The following is a 16,543-nucleotide window of genomic DNA, read 5'->3' as shown; positions in this document are numbered from 1 at the left end:
CCACCACCATTTGAATAAAGTTGCGTAGATAGCAGATTGGGTGTTAACCTGCTCACCGTTTGAGTCCGGCAGTGACAGCACAGTTGGGGAGAGGCACTCTCAATTCAGGAGCCATGAGAGCATTTGCCTGGTCTATCACCTTCTTGGTGGAATCCTTATCCATAGTCCTTTGTCACTAATCTATCCAATGTTTCCCATGTGTCCCCCAATCTTTGCCACATAGGGACTTTTGTCCTTTCTGGTATCAGGCGATATGTCTTGAGGAAGTGTGAGTGGTCCGATAGGAATCTGAACAGATACTGCACTAGTCTATTTCAGGGGCTATGCCTGCAATACTCAGGAATCTATCCAGTCTGCTATTTGTTTCATGGACTGCGGAGTGGAAGGAGTACTCACGGACTTCTGAATGTTTTACTCGCCAAATGTAAATGTGTTTGTACTTATATAGCGCACAGCTACCCCATTTCGGGGTGTCCCGGCGCTGTACTCATACCGCTAGGGAACCCTTCCTGGCTTTTCCCTGTGAAATGTCCACTCCTGGGCATCCCCAGGGTGAAGCCAGGCATCCCAGCGCTGTTGGGGCCGTTGTGGAGATTAAGCAAGCTATTGCCCAGAGTTGCAGCGTGGGACCCATGATTAGAATAGGCACCGAGGCGAGAAATCAGGTCCGAGGAATTATGAGCCCAAGACCCGCCGAGGCGGGAATTGAACCCTGGTCCCGGGCCAGACCTCTGCATCAGGGTCTGCCGCTCTAACCATTGAGCCACACTTCTCACATCCTAGATCCTGCATTACACGCTTGAGGCCTTTGGCCATTGCTGATCCAGGACAGGGTCTAGTCAGGTGCCTATCACAATAGTCGTATATCACACAGTTAAAATCCCACAACCATATCAACGGTATACCTGCTTAAGGGGCTACCAGATCGAGTAATGTGTAAAGGTACCCCCTGTCATCTGTGTTGGAAGCGTAGTTATTCGGAAGGCTAATGTTCATCCAGTATAGTGAGCTGCGGACTAGTATGTAACAACCTTCCATGTCTGTTTGCGGAGATCGCCATAATAACACCCCTCTGGTCTAGTACATTTTAAATGTTTACTTGAAATTTTTATTGATTTTAATTAATCATACAATTAATAAATACCTATCCATCTATCCATCTATCCATCTATCTATCTATCTATCTATCTATCTATCTATCTATCTATCCATCTATCTATCTATCCATCTATCTATCCATCTATCTATCTATAAAAGCCAATAGTGACAAACATGCAGACCATAAACCACTGTTTTTTAAAATATCCGATGCACTGGACAAGAATGGAGCACAAGGTCTCCTTTTGAATCCTCAGGTTGGACAACAATGCTCCTCAAGTCTGTTTTCAAAGTTGCACGATCTGAACCTCTCAATCAAAGACAACGCTTCAAATGGGCTGATTTTACAACAAAATCCTGTTGTTTGAGTCCTCACTTTACGTTTAAGGAATCTTATTGGTATAACCCATAAAGACGAAACCAAAGTTACAAATCATAAACAGTGTCAAAGCATAGCGGCAGGGCCATATACCGGGCAGTGGGCCCGTCAAAGAGCATTCCGACAAAACAGTAGTCCGCTATGGGCAGTGCAAAGTCATCAAAGGCCCCCTCCTCCTGACCACCCTCCCCGAACCCTCAAAAATCCCCCCCCTCCCTCTCGCCCTCCCCTCGTCCAGTGCATGGGTCTGATCCTCCCCGCCCTCTCCCGTCACCACCTCAGAAAGGGCCCCCGCCACGTGTCCATTCAAGAGGTCAATTCCTCAAGCGTCGTAAGCCGCAAGAGGCGAAGATATCTCGGGCAGGTCAGTTGCCTAAATTCAGTAACCAGCAGGGACCGAAACGGCTGCCAGAGGTAATTGAACTGCTCCGCATCCCCTGCCACTGTAAGCGACAGTTTCTCCATTCCTAGCACATGCCATAATCTATGAAGCCAGCCCGTGACAGTGGGAACCGTGGTGGAGCACCAGTATGCGAGGACGTTCTACACCGCCGACCCCAGTGCAATAGCTATCTGCCTACCCCTACGAGATCTCAAGGGATACATCAACCCGTTCGGTAGGCCCAGTAATATGTATGCCGGGAGGCGTGGCAGTTCGGTGTTAAAGTGGGAATCGATATCGTCTATCACTTCTTTCCAGTAGGAGTCGAGGAGCGGACAGTCCCAGAGGATGTGTGTCAGTGTACCCACCCGCCCACATCTCCTCCAGCAGGTGTTATCTTTGCTGCGGTCCATGTCGTGTACCCGCTCGGGGGTATAATACCAGTAGGTGGACACTTTGGTGAATGTTTCAGTGAGCCCCATATGGTATGCCGAGTGCCTGGCCCTATACGCTACCTGTTCCCATTCTTTGTGACTGAGGGACCTGCCCAATTCTCTCTCCCACCTCTCCCTGCCTGGATTATAGAAGGGTGAGGGAGGCGGCTGTAGGAGCCGATACAGGTCGGGTATGAGCTTTGCGTCGGACGTGCGCGATATAAGCCAGCGTTCATAAGGGAGGAGTCGCCTGTCGGCCATCTCTCTCACCTGTGGATGCAGTGCCCAGTGACGAACCTGCAAGTAACGCAGCCTCTCGGTCTCCGGGAGCGCGCAGACCTGTCGGAGGCGTGAGAAGGGGACGACCTCCTCCGGGTTGTACAGATGGCACAAGGCCCGACACCCCGCCACACGCCAGAAAGCGAAGGCCCCTCCCTCCAATCCCGGGGTAAAGTCAGGGTTATCAATCAGAGGCGTAGGCGGCGAGGGGAATGTCGTCAGGCCATGGATGGCGTTGGTGGCATCCCAGACCCGCAAGGGTACCCTCGTGACAAAGGAGGCGTATAGATTTGCAGGGGGGTGAGCCCTACGCAAGAAAGGCACCTCCTGCAGGGGCCTGCCCACCACCGCCTGGTCCTGAAAGAGCCAGTGCTTGTCGGATTCCCACCTGCTCCACTCCACCAGGTAGCGCAGCTGCGCCGCTTGGAAGTATTTGCGGAGGTCTGGAATCCCCAGTCCCCCAGCCTCCGGCGCCAGCACGGAAAGCGCCCTCCTCATCCTGGGCTTCTTGCCCTGCCATATGAAGCGCATTAAGTCCGACTGCGTCCGCTGGATCCATCCAGCCGGGGGCTGCAGCGGCAGCACCCTAAACAGATACAGAATCTGGGGTAAGATCGTCATTTTAACGGCCGCTATTCTGCCCAACCACGAAAGGTGGCTGCGGTCCCACCGGCCTATTTCCTCCCGAATCTTCCTGCCCAAGCCGGCATAGTTAGCAGTTACCATAGCCGGTAAGGTAGGAACCAATTGAATCCCTAGATAGGGCACCAGATCCGTCGACCAGAGCATCGGGTAACAGTCCTGTAAGTATGTCCTGGTAGCTGGCATGAGTAAAGCCGCCAAACCGCACCCCCTTCACCGCTGCATTGTCGTGTATCCTCTGGGCAAAGGGCTCCATATACAGGGCGAAGAGCAACGGAGACAACGGGCATCCCTGCCTCGTGCCCCTCTCGATGTCAAAACTCCGAAAGCTATAGCCATTCACCCGGACCACCGCCGTCGGGAATTTGTAGCAATTGAGAATCATAGAGCGAAATTTTTCCCCTATACCCACCTTCAGCAGAACCTGCTCCAGGTAAGGCCAGTGGACGCGGTCAAACGCTTTTTCAGCGTCCACTGAGAGTATCATTCTCTCCCCGGGAATCCGTGATGCCTTTTCTATGAGGTGAACTATCCTCATGGTGTTGTCCACCGTCTGCCGTCCGGGGACAAAGCCCGCCTGATCCGGGTCTATAAGTCCCGGCAGGTGGGGAGCCAATTGCGCCGCCAGGATCCCAGTGTACAGCTTGAGGTCTATATTGAGTAGTGATATCGGCCTGTAAGAATCGCATTGCGTCCGGTCCTTTCCCGGCTTGGGGATAACCGCAACAGGTCCGGCGGAATGGCGCCAGGAGTAGAGAACGAATTAAGGAGGCGCGTGAGGATCGGGGCCAACGTTGCACAAAACGTTTTATAGAAGAGGGACGTATAGCCATCTGGCCATCTGGCTTTGCTTAAGATTGGCTATGGCGGATATCACCTCCTCAACTCGGATATCCCTGTCCAGGTACTCCACCTGCAGAGGCGCCAAGGACGGGAGAGAGACTGAGTCCAGGTACGTCGCAGTCGCACGCTCATCCGGGGGGTCCCCAGAATAGAGGTCCGCATAAAACCCGCGGAAGGTCTCGGCTATACTGGCATCCTCCGTAACCATCGCCCCCGCGGAGTTGGAAATCTCCCTCACCAGCTGCTGCTGTTGCGCCACCCGGAGCCTGTTCACCAGCAGCCGGCCACACCTGTCCCCTCCCGTGTAATAAGCGTGGCGCAGGCGCAAAGCCGCATACTCCGCGCGGTCCATGTCCAAGGCCGTCAGGAGCTTCCTCGCCTCCTTGAGTTGCAGCCAGATCCGGGGAGCCCCCGTCCTGCAGTGCATGTGTTCAAGTTCGCGGACCCGCTGGGTGAGCTCCTCCCTCTTGTGCCGCCGCTCTTTATTGTCAGCCGCAGAGATAGCTATCAATTCCCCCCTGAGTACGGCCTTCAACGCGGCCCACTGGGTCGCCCGGGGTGTATCAGAGTCATCATTATGGGACAAATAGTCCCGAATCGTGTCCGTCACACGTGTGACAACCGCTTTCCTGTGCAGCAGGGTGTCCCGGAGACGCCAAACCCTTGGCGGGCATGAAATCGGCAGCAGACAGAGCGTAGCGGACACCGGGGCGTGATCAGACAGGGAGATCACCCCTATCTCCGTCGCGGTGGCTAGCGGACACACCGGCGCCGTGACCAGGAGATGGTCCAGGTTTTATGTGCGTGGGAATAATAAGAGTAGTCCCTATCAGTAGGGTGCATGCGGCGCCAGAGATCATGGAGGTCCAACTCCGCTAGCCACACCTTACACCCGGTCGAGAACTCCCCCGTTTGCGGACAGCGAGCCGCGGACCTATCCAAGGCCGAATCGAAGACCATATTAAAGTCGCCCCCGAGGATAATGTGCCTGTCCTGCGTAGCAGTGACGTCCACCAGCGCTGAGCGGAGAAAGCGCTCCTGTTGTTCGTTGGGGCTATATAGGGACCCTACCGTGAAGGAGAGCCCCCCAACCCGAAACCTGTAGGCCAACAACCTGCCTTTCTGTTCTGTGTGCTTATGGAGGACCTCCCCCTTAAAATGCCTGGCTACCAAGATCGCCACCCCCGCCGTTTTAGTGTTGCAGGAAGAAAAGAATTGCGTCGGGAATTTGTGGGAGCGTAGTCCGTGGCAGTCTCGGGGTAACAGGTGGGTCTCCTGAAGGAGGCAAATGTCTGCTCGGGTACTCTCTAGTAGGGACAACACCGCGCGCCGTTTAACCGGGTTATTGAGGCCCCGAACATTAAGAGTCACAATGTTGAGAGTTGTAAGTGGCATAGGGAATGACAGAAGAGATAGCACAAATCCTCCGCATACGCAGAGTCCGTCGCATGGAAGCCGCCACAGCGGCCAGAACCCCCGTGGTGCACTGGACGACCCCCCCTCCCCTCCCGGTTCCCCCCCAACTCCCCAATCCCCCCCCAAACTATCCCCCTCCCCCACCCCTACCATACCGCCTGTGCAAAACCCCCGAACTTCCAACCCACCAACCCGCCGGCCGTAGGCCAACAACCCTTGACCCCCGCTCTTCCCCCCTCCCCCTCCCAAACCCCAGCAAACCAGAGTCCCAGTCGAGTCCCCGAGGGAACACGTCTGCGGTAAGTTACTTAAGTGGACGTCCAGCCACAGTCCCTGCCCCGCAGCCCCTCCCCCCCCCAGAGCTCCCAAACCTGCCAAATGAAGTAAGCTGTGATGATCTCCCCCCGGAGAGGTCTTACGCCGTCACCGCTATGTCGCTGGAGGCAGTGTCCCTGGCCACCCCGAGCACAGCGCTGTCCATGCCAGCCCGGATGGTAGGCGAGTCCGGTCTCCCAGAACGCCCAGGGGAGCGCCGCCCCGGCACCCGCTGTCAGCCATCCCTAGTCGGGCACCTCCGGCGCGGCGTAGTCGCTTCCTCCTCCGTCGCGGTGATGCTCAGGACCCCGCATGTCTCCTGCAATGAGCGTAGTTGGTGCATGGTGCCATTCCACCGAAAGATAAGACGAAAAGGGTGACCCCAGGTGTAGGGCGTCCCACGCTCCCTCAGACAGTCAGTTGCGATCTTAAAGGCCTTGCGTTTCTGAAGCGTAATGGCAGATAAATCCTGGTATGAAGCGACCGAGTAACCTCGAAAGGTCATGGACTGCTGCCTCCGCGCCTCAGCCCGGATGCGCTCCTTGAGCGGAAAGTCCGGAAGAAAGGCCAGAATGTCCGGCGGTGGGGCCGACGCCCGTCTCGGTGGCCCCACTCTGTTCGCCCTGTCGATCCGAATGGGGAATTCCGCCGACTCTCCCAAGATCTCCCTGAACAGGGCCTGAAGATAACCAGCCACATCGGAACCCTCTTCCGTGGATGGAACTCCCCGGACCCGAATGTTGGTCCGCCGGGATCTGTTTTCAAGGTCCTCGTTATGCGCCTGAAGGTCTAGCTGTTGGTCCCGGAGGCGCAGCACCTCCTGCTGCAACTGTTCGATTTCCTCGTCTCTTCGTTGGTTCGCATTCTCCACGGTGGCCACCCGTTCTCCTAGGCCATCCACCTCTCTTCGCCTCCCGCACCTCCCCGGCGACCTCCTGTTTCAACGTTTTGAAGTCGTCCCTGAGGGAGCTGAAGAGGGACTCCAGGAAAGATCTAGTGACCGGCGGCTCCCCCTCGCTTGCTTCCCGCGAGCCCCTTGAGGGGCCCGGCGACGGCTGCCCCCTGTCCGCTCTCTGGTGGTTCTTGCCAAGCATCTCAGGGAGAGTGCGGTCCCCCTTCCTGCTGCCTTTGTTGCCTGCCATTGTTAAGGGACCAGAGGGCAGCCAGCCCCTCCAGCGTCACTGGTGCTCGATCCGCTGTGCTGCTGCGCACCCACCTCTAGCGTCGTGCCCCAGGGGATCCCTCCGCCCCTCACCGTCGTCTCATCGGGCAAGGCAATCGGGCGCGGCCCGCTCCCAATCACCTGGGTCCCGCTAGGCCCACTCCACGCTCCTCGGACCCGTCTCCACCATGCGCTGGGGGGTTGCTCAATCCGCTGCTGCCGCCGTCGGTCACCACTCCCCCTCACCTCTGGGGGTCCACGCAAGGCAATGAGGCCCACCTCTTCTCTAGAGTCCCGCTCCCCGATCCATCTCCGAAGTGAATGCCGACCAGGGGGGCTACTGCTCCAGTCACTCCCTGGGCACCGCGAGGCCCCGGGGTCCCCCACGTTGTATCCAGGCCACCCAAGCAGTGGTGTTTGGTGTCAGAAGATCAGAGGGACGCTCACAGGGGCCCCGGCCGACCCCAAGCTCCTCCGCAGCCGGACAGGGGCCTCCTCTACAAGCACACCCGCCAAAGTTAGGCCTCGAGTTTCTGCAGCTCGGTCCTCTTCACGCGGGACACCGCCCTCGCCCGCTCCCTCTGCCGCCACGTCTCACCGGCGTCCCTGGCTTGTGGTCCCTGCACCGTTGCTCTCGCCCTCCAGCGCCGCTGCTGCACCTCGCTTCCTCGAGGGTCGGAATCTCCCCCGGGGCCCGCTCCTCGCAGCCCAGCCGTCTCTCCGTCCGCTCACCCAGGAGGCCGCGCTGTTAGGGACTGGCTCCGCCCGTCTCGAGTCCCTCCACCGGCAGAGCACCGGGACCCCCGCCCGGTGCCCCCCGGCCGTCGATCCTCCGCTGCGCACCGGCAGTCGCCGGGCTCTTTGCCGCTTCGTCCAGCACCCTGGCTCAGGAGCCCCTCGCTGATAGGCCGTGCCCCCGGCCAGACGCAGGGGAGCGGTGCTAATTCCCGGGCCTGGTCTTGCCTCCAGCTGCCGCCCAACGTCTCCACCCCGCGCAGCTCCACTAGCGGGCCTCCTCCAGACTTGACCGCTTGTGCGGAGACGATCCGGGCAGCTCGATCGTAGCCTGTACTCCGGCTCCACACCACGATCCGTGCCTCCAGGCCTCGGCCCCGCCTCCGCGCCGCTCCTGTCCTCGTCCGCACTTCTGGGCTCCCGTGGCACTTTCCAGGGGCCACTTCAAACTGCAAAATGAAGTCGCCGCACCTCCACCACCGCCACAGCGACTTCCCAGCAGGACAGGGGGAGATCCTGCTAGAAAGAGCGGTCCAGGGGTCTAGGGTCTCGGGAGCTCACGGAGAGTGCGACCGCTCACCCCGCCATCTTGGCCACGCCCCTGAGTCCTCACTTTAACCTTAAATGAGCATGGCTAGATAAAGAAGAAAGGCAAAAATTGCTCCTATATTGCATTAAATCGAGGCAGGTCTATACATTCTCACTAAAAAAGTCCCCGGCCCGTAAAATAGAGTAGGAAAAAGCATAGTTCTGATTACTTTTAACATGTGAGCAAACAAGATGCTCTCAAATTAATGCCAAAGAGAAACATTTATTTTTTGAGGTGGCCAGATGACAATGTAATGATCCGCTTTTGCTAATTCAGAATTCAAGATAATTATATGTGGGGGTTACATGTAAACATGTCTTTCCCTAGTTGCCAGGAGTACCATGGCGTGTAACGCGGGCTACAATACAGAATCTTTTACAAAGTTGGTTGTGAGGTTTGGTGGAAAAAACAGTCTTGCTGAAGCCTGAACATCTACTTAAGGCCAATAAATTACAGAACTAGTTTTCATTGAGAACCAATTAATTTACCACAATATGAAGTATGTGAAGAGGCTGGAAACATTTCCTCCAGAATATCCAAACTATATTTAGCAACTGGATCACTGAAATAATTGGCCACATTTTCACTTGATGACAGAATGGAGTCTTAAATTATTTAATTACTTTAAACAGCTCAAGACATATTGGCACTTTCACCGTCAATGCGTGGATTCAGTGTTACTGGAATCAGAAAACAAGCTTTCTAAAGTGGATGGGGTATATTGAAACTTGTCCAAGCCTGCACGAGGCATGTATCTTAGGTTTGGAATGTTTGAGTTTTTAAAAACCATACACTGTTCAGTAACAGTGATGGGTGCTTATGTTGATACAACACTCTAGGGCGCACCATTCGCAAAGCATACTATATATCATAGGTCAATATTATGCTCAGCCCCACTTGTGTACGTCTTGGGTATGTCCACACTTACCCTGGACAGACCCAAGACATTTATGGTGCAACTAACATGCGAGTACCAGCCTGAAATTGTGCCCAGCTGAGAGGATTAAGACATCCGGTCATATTAATGATGTAGGACATGCCAAGTCTTAATAAATTATGGTCAGTCTACATCTTACTTCATGTTTATAGGCTGCAGAAAAAAACGTAATACCCTTTCAAAAGCATGAGACCTGCCAAAACCTGTTAGGGCACGTAGCGGGGGGGGGGTCTAAAAATAGGGAAGGGTCTAATGTCATTGTCCGAATTTGTGAGAACAAGCTCAGTTAAATCTCTAGGATGGGTGTGATTTAGAATCTGATAGTATGATGCAGTACACAGGAGTGCAGATTTAGGACGAACGCCAAATAACGTTCAGCGTATCATGTCACTGGGGCGGGCTTGGGCCAAGTCATGCACGCTTCTTTGTTGAGCAGCAGCATGTTGCCGCACTGCAGCTTCTACTTTCACATATCAACTTTGCAGCTCTCAAAGCATCAGTAGCACACGGATCTCACCTCGAAGAGAAAGGCAGACTGATTTCTGTAGTATCAATGTAACAACGTTGACTAAAGAGTGGGTGTTGATCCTATTTGAAAACATTTTTAATCTCCTCAATGTGTTGCTATCCTCGTCTTCAAAAAATTAATTGGTGGGCAATTAATAAAAGCAAACAGCAAAAAGGCATTTAGCTATTCATGTAGTAATATTTATATTACACAAGCATTGTTAGGAAGCAACAGAGCGCTGAGCAGTGGCCGTGAACTCTGAGATATGACTCAAGATTGTTTACAAGAGCCAGGTAGTATATAGGTTCTTATGTTGGTTGGTACTGCTCTTTAAAAATTTGTGTCATAAGTATAGATTAGGTTCATTCTTAATTTCATTACAGAAGAAGCTGCTTTAATGTTGACTGGGATGTTGTTCCATATCTTTTGGTGCATAGATGGAGAGTCCTGCCTTCTGGTCTTTTCTTTCTTTTTTTATTTTAATCTTCATCTTGGCACTGGCCTCGCTTCTGGTTTGGCGATCTCTCAGCCTTAGGTGGTTAATTACTCAGCTGGGTATCGATGATGGTCTGGCAGGTGATGCCGCTGATCTTTAGGATCTGATTGGGAGGCAGTGTAGTGTCTTAAGTGTTGAGATGATGTTGTAGAGACATGCCGCAGTTTGTGGGATTGTTTATTTGAGTGCTACTGTGGTGGGGAGGCCACCGAGAAGAGTGTTGCCTCTCCCCACTGTTGTAGAGTACCAAGGCTTGCACTTTTGTCCTGAACTCTGTTTCAGGTAGGAAGCATTTCACGTTTATCAAGAGGGCGATAAGATAAAGCACTGTTTTGATTTTCTTGGTAACTTCTTTTTTTGAAGCAGAGGTCTGTGCTGAGAATTTGTTGTTGGTTGTGGAGTGAAGCAGTCTTGGATCATGTCAGATAGTCTGTAGAGGTTTGGTGCAATAGGAATTCTGTCTGTCATGTTGATCATTTTATTGGTCAATGTCTACGGTAGATGGATTTCCTCGTATGTTATTTTGATATAGGGATACTTCATTGGTAATAACCAGTATTCAAAGTTATAAAAGAGGTAAAATGTTTTTCTCAAAATTACTTCATCATATATATTTAAAAGACTTAGAAGAAACTCTTTGACTGACTGAGGAGTCCTGAATGCAGAATAAAAGCTCCTGATTTCTGCAGCTGCTGTCTTGTTTTCTCCAGGTCCAAAAACAACAGTTTCATTTCCTATATAAAAGGGCTCTCCACTATAAAGGAATATCCTTGTGTAATTAGTTTGCAGTTTCTTGGTGAAGACTGCACCCAAGTCTGCCAACTTCTGAAATGTTCTCAGGACAAATTTGGAGCAGTCATATGACTCAAACCATACGGTTGTGTTCACTTCAGGAGTTGCTTGGACTGTCCACGTCTCGTAATAAATACCCGTGTCATTATCTTCTTTCACCCACTTGGCCATCTGATTGAACATGCTTCCTGCAAAATACAAAACATGTATTACCAGAAGTTAAAACGTCCATGAAGACGAATCCTACTCAATGTGATGCTTAAACTCATTTCAGACCTAATTGGAAAACAGGTTCCATTGGGCTAATGAGTAGGGGGGACGTTTTAAAGATAAAATACAGTACATACTTTTGTCTTCCTTTTACAATGAACATTGCATCATGGTTTTGATGTATATACCAACCCGAATCTCAAGAGGCCATATGTGTCTCGGGTCTACCATAATCTGAAAACTCAGCGCCAGATGTGAAAAGCTTTTTACTGGTAGCGAACCATGCATTTCAGTGAATCTGAGGGTTTGCAACAGTTTAATTGTTTTGTATTGTACTAACCACATTTTACTATTCGGAAAATGTTTTCCGAATTGCAGAATTAGTTTAGAAATGGTTACCTATTTGATATTTGGGAGATTTGGAAGGGGTGTAATTTGGGCATCCCATCAAAAAAAAAGAATTGGAACCTTAAGTATCAGTGTTTTGCAAATGCAATTCTGGTCACAAACCATTGATAAGTTACCAATTCCCAAGTTGGGGAGTTAGCTGATTGACAAAGGAGAAGAGGTCCCTTTCGGGCCTCTTATCCTAGGAGAATCAGGGTGGCAGCTTCAGGGGGAGCAGGCTGTGATCTAGAGGACCACTGCCAGCTCTCACTAACGTTTTCCTTTCTATTAAGGAAATCAGGGTACTTTAAAAAAAATATATATTATTTTTATTTTTTAAATGCAATCAAGGGATGACAGTTTGCTGTCCTTTGCAAGCCAGCTTCCCTGTGAATATAGCCAATTGTGTGTGTGTGTGTGTGGGGGGGGGGGGGGGTCGCAAATTATGACCTGCCTAATTAATATTCAGTAGACAGGTCAGTCCGTGACCCCCAATGTTTCCCTATTTTGAGAATCAAGCTATAAGCACATAGGAAGATTCACAAAATTAGATACTGGACACAAGTCGTCAAGTCACAATTTGCAACCACTTTTTGCCACTAGTATTGTAGTACATATGGTCCTTAATTCTAAAGAAACATAATTCATAATAAATAGTTTTCTTTTACTGACCAAGGGCGGGTGATAGATTTTCCTACTTCATAGCTGAGAACTGTCAATTTGAGATAGTGGAAATTCGCCCAGAAAACAAAAATCATATTTTCGCCTAGATTTTACTACTAGAAAAAATGAGTTATAAAGATTTTGGTGTTTTCCTTAAATCAGTGTTATTTTTGTACTGATAACTGGAAGATGTTCTCATCTATATCCATTAGAGTTTCCCATATCTGCATATCAGACCAGGCAGGCATTAGAAAGTCCACGGAAATGTACAGACCTAGACTAAAAATCAGATCTTGGCACCAGAACGCTGAAATCTTGGAAGATACAGAAAATATGCTTAAAATAGACTCCAATCTCAAACACTGTTTTGCAGAAAAAGTGAAATAATTTTTTTAAAAAACCTCCTCCGGGATACTGTGCAGGACTACATAGGGAAGCCTTGCACAACACTAAGGGAAACTCATCTTCTTTGTGCGAGTTGTGTCCTTGCTTGGTGGGAGAAATACGGGTAAACTAAAGAACGAGGGGACATTTTCAGGAAGGTGAAAGTGAATGTCTCGGACTGGGATCACTGGATTAGGACAAGGTCCTTAGGGGAGGGTCCCAAAGTGTCTGTCCAGAGATGCTTTTGGGTGATTACAAAATCCTATGATCTTATTTAAGCTGATTCTGATACATCCAAAATATTGGTGGGAATAAATTGAGGCACCACTGGTGTTCAGAATGTTAATCTTTAACAGAATGTGTGTGCACATAAAAACAAAACCGACATACCAAATAGGTGATTACATCACTTTGAATGACTTGACAAACCTTAAGAATGGTGGAACACCGCTCTTAGAATATGAAACAATAAGTTGCGGGATTGAGTGGAAACAAGCAATGTCAACTCCTCTCCATAGATCTCTGTAACCCCGAAATATGCACTAAACAGCAGTGGCTTAGGTGGCACAAGCAAACCCGATCCACTGCCTATTATTTTACCACTGACTGTATCATTGATGTACTTTTTGATAATACTGCACCAATCTTCGGAATATGACAGCTTTTTTTATTTTATAACAGACTGTAAACACTCAAGCACTTTAGCACTACCTTGCTCCTGTTTTTGCACCATGAGTTATCTCTTTCTAGAAGCACATTTTTTCATCTAATTGCAAATGTCAACATCCAATCGTTACATTCTTCTTGATTGAGACCATTACAGTGCAAAGCCAAGAGTTGTATTAATGTTTTTTTTATATATACTGTAAAGATTTTTTAATGATTGAAACAATGAACTACCTAATAATAATAGGTCATTCCAAAAAGAAAATGTGTGGAATCCAACATGAAAGAATCTTGGCAATCGTTTTTGCATATGTTTTGGGCGTGTCCATTGTTACATGAGTATTGGGGGGGGTAACGGCTAAACTGGGCGAAATAACGGATAGGAGCATTGATCAGACCCCGGGTTTTTGCTTAATTCACTGGTTTCCCCACACTGCCCGTAACAAAGTGACCAGTAAATTCATAGACTTGGGGCTAGTCCTTGCTAAACGAGAAATCACCAGTCATTGGAAAGCGGCCACGGCGCCTAATGCTGCGCGATGGCTGCGAGAATTTATAAAGTGGGCCGACTGCGAGGGGACTCTCAGACTACAAATGGCCCAGAGAGCCGATAATGACAAAATGTTGACTGCAGCCAGAGCATGAGTGGCGATGGTGGACTTGCTTAAGAACCCGACGGACGACATTGACTGATCTCCTTCACGACAACACTAGTGCACACGCATGGCCGCTTCGCCCTTATAGAGCGGGTGGCGGGGCTGGAGGGTAGTGGGTATTGAGTGGTAGCTCCCGTCCATTTGTCCCCTGATATTGTGATACCAGTGGTCCAATCAGCGTGGCTCATTATTAATACTGAGAGATAGCGGATGGAGCGACATGTCTGACAGTGTGGGGGGCGGGAGTTGGAGGGGTGGGGGAGGGCAGAGGGTGTTTTGTTAACCCGTCATCTATTGCGGAGGCTTGCAGTGAGGTCTCGCAGGGACACTTATGAACTGGATCCTCCGGATGGGACTATAGATCGTGCCTAACCTGGATCTACCGACTATGTGCGGGATTGCAGGACCAAGAGGGGGAATAGGGGTAGTGGGAGTGATGTTCCTTCCAGGTGCCTTTGATATTGCACGTGCAGGCTGAGAACTCATCATTGAGTGTTTAGGAAACGATCCTGTCTTATGATGATGCTAGTAGAGGAATACTGATGCAAAAGAATTTGTTTGGGAGGCCTTGACAGGAGCCCTAGTGAACATGATTTATTTAGGCACGGTCCATCTCACGTTAGTGATTGCTGTGATTACTGTCATGTCTTAATAAAACTGCAATAAAGTTTGTTTAAAAAAAAAATGAAAGATTCTTGGCAAAAATGTGAGAAACTCGGAATTTGGCTTATTGCACAGAAAATAGAAGATATTCACTGTAAAAACAAACTAGGGTACACTGTCTTGATGCAGCAAGTAATCATTGTGGAACACTACTAGGAAATCTACGCAGAAAGTCGAACTTTCTGCCAGTATTCTTAGGTCATCTAAGAAGGCAACCTGGCCAGGTAAGAACTGCATAATCCGCTCTGTAAATAGTCCAGAAAACCATACTCAAAGCTTATTTTAATAATTTTCGGCAGGTTAATTGGAAATTAGCTCTGCATGACAGGTTCATTTCATTGAACTATAACGTTGAGTCAAATACTATTTGAGTACTTTTATAACAACGTCTAAGCTGAAGGAGGAAGGAACAATGGCAAGAAAGGCAACAATGTATGTATATTGAATTCAGCTGACAGGCTTACAGTTAGAGGATACGTCAACCAATCAAATGTGATCGGAAAATATCTAGATGGGAATTTCCAAATATCGTAGTCTCTCACAGAACCATACTCTTCAGGGATAGTGATTGGTATGGCTTTCCCCCCATTTCACAAAAATAGTTACAGCTCCTCACTCAAAACTGAGGGAATAATTTGAATTGAATTTTTAAATATTTTGGCTTGAGCAGTGGTGGTTTCTAGATTAAGGTGTTTGGCCTCTGTCCCTGATTTTCAGCCCACACTAACATTTTGGCCAAGATTGACCTAGGATTTGCGCTAGCGCTACTGCCAGACAAAGCAGCTGCACTCATTTTCTTTCCAGAGCAAAGGGAATTCTGCACTGGAAAGGTGCTCTTTTTACAACTTTAAATCCACTTTGCACTACTTTCTATCAAGAAGGTGTTGAGGGTGTGTATCAGCGTAAGCACTCATAGGTTTCAACTCAAACTTAACGAAGATAGAAACTCCTGCTTTGTGGAAGCAGATGCAGACCAAAGGGACTGTTTTGATTTCTCCAGAAACCAACGTTTTACATGTGTGCTGTGCTGCCCTGACCCTGTACTGTAAGGCCTCCAGTACACATTCTACACTAGTCAGTGCACACACTCCTCTGTGCCACTGTGCAAGGCTGCCGGTATGTGCGTCCGCACAAACGATAGCAGCATGTCAATCTTTGTTACGTGGTTGCTCCGCTTTTCCCCATTGCATGAAATCTTAGTAAATTTAGGCCTTTGTGTTTTTACCTGTATACACACGAAAAATGTCTATAGGCGATATTTTCAGTACAGGTCTACATGACCCTCATTCTGAGCAAGGTTAAGACTGCCAGCACAAGCCAGCAGCTCACTCTATGCATAGATACATCAGATGGGACCTAACCCTTATGTATAGCATCTGTACAACTCGATTCACATTAGAAGGTGTTGGAGTCCAGTGGTGCTGATGCATCCAGCCCTTAAGGCTACTTGCTGAAGCCATACAGGAGGTTGACTTAGTCACTTACCCTGTCCATTCATCATAGGGAGTGTCAGGGACTCTGTGTCTTTTACTGGTCATAGTCCTCCAAGGTGCCTTATTCTTTGGAAATAGATGAGGTGAGACTGGAGGAAGTTTGGACCTGTTGATGTGTTGTTAAGAGACCAGTAGCGGCTGGTTTTGGGGAAGCGTGGTGTGGCAGCACGGGTTGGTTTGGGGGCAGCGAAGGTGGTATGGCAGGAACAAAACAAACAAAAAAATAAAAACTTACCTGCCGCTCGCGCTCTTCTGCTTGCTGTTCTTCTGCTCCTCTGGTCAAAGGCTGAGGCTCCCCTACGGTTAATCCAGACACTGCTCTTATGGTGGTAATACCCATGAGAGGAGCATCAGGATTGGGCAGAGCAGGCTGGTTTTGCGTTCCATCAGAGGGCTGGGAGCCTGTGCCTGCTG

General features: G+C 49.8%; 1 protein-coding gene across 1 annotated transcript in view; it reads right to left on the bottom strand.

The window, feature by feature from the left end:
- Positions 1-9,897: 9,897 nt before the first annotated feature.
- CLN5 (CLN5 lysosomal BMP synthase) overlaps positions 9,898-16,543 on the bottom strand; it is a 91,784-nt gene continuing 85,138 nt past the window's right edge. Inside the window, exon 4 of the mRNA XM_085622051.1 lies at positions 9,898-11,195. Within this exon, the coding sequence (XP_085478177.1) occupies positions 10,708-11,195 (488 nt within the window). The 3' untranslated portion in view covers positions 9,898-10,707. The remainder of the gene's footprint in view (positions 11,196-16,543) is intronic.

Source organism: Triturus cristatus, chromosome 8 (assembly GCF_964204655.1).
Source record: "Triturus cristatus chromosome 8, aTriCri1.1, whole genome shotgun sequence".
NCBI classification, from domain to species: Eukaryota; Metazoa; Chordata; class Amphibia; order Caudata; family Salamandridae; genus Triturus; species Triturus cristatus.
Note: the sequence above shows the minus strand (reverse complement) of the source record. Positions and strands in the feature narration are given on the sequence as shown.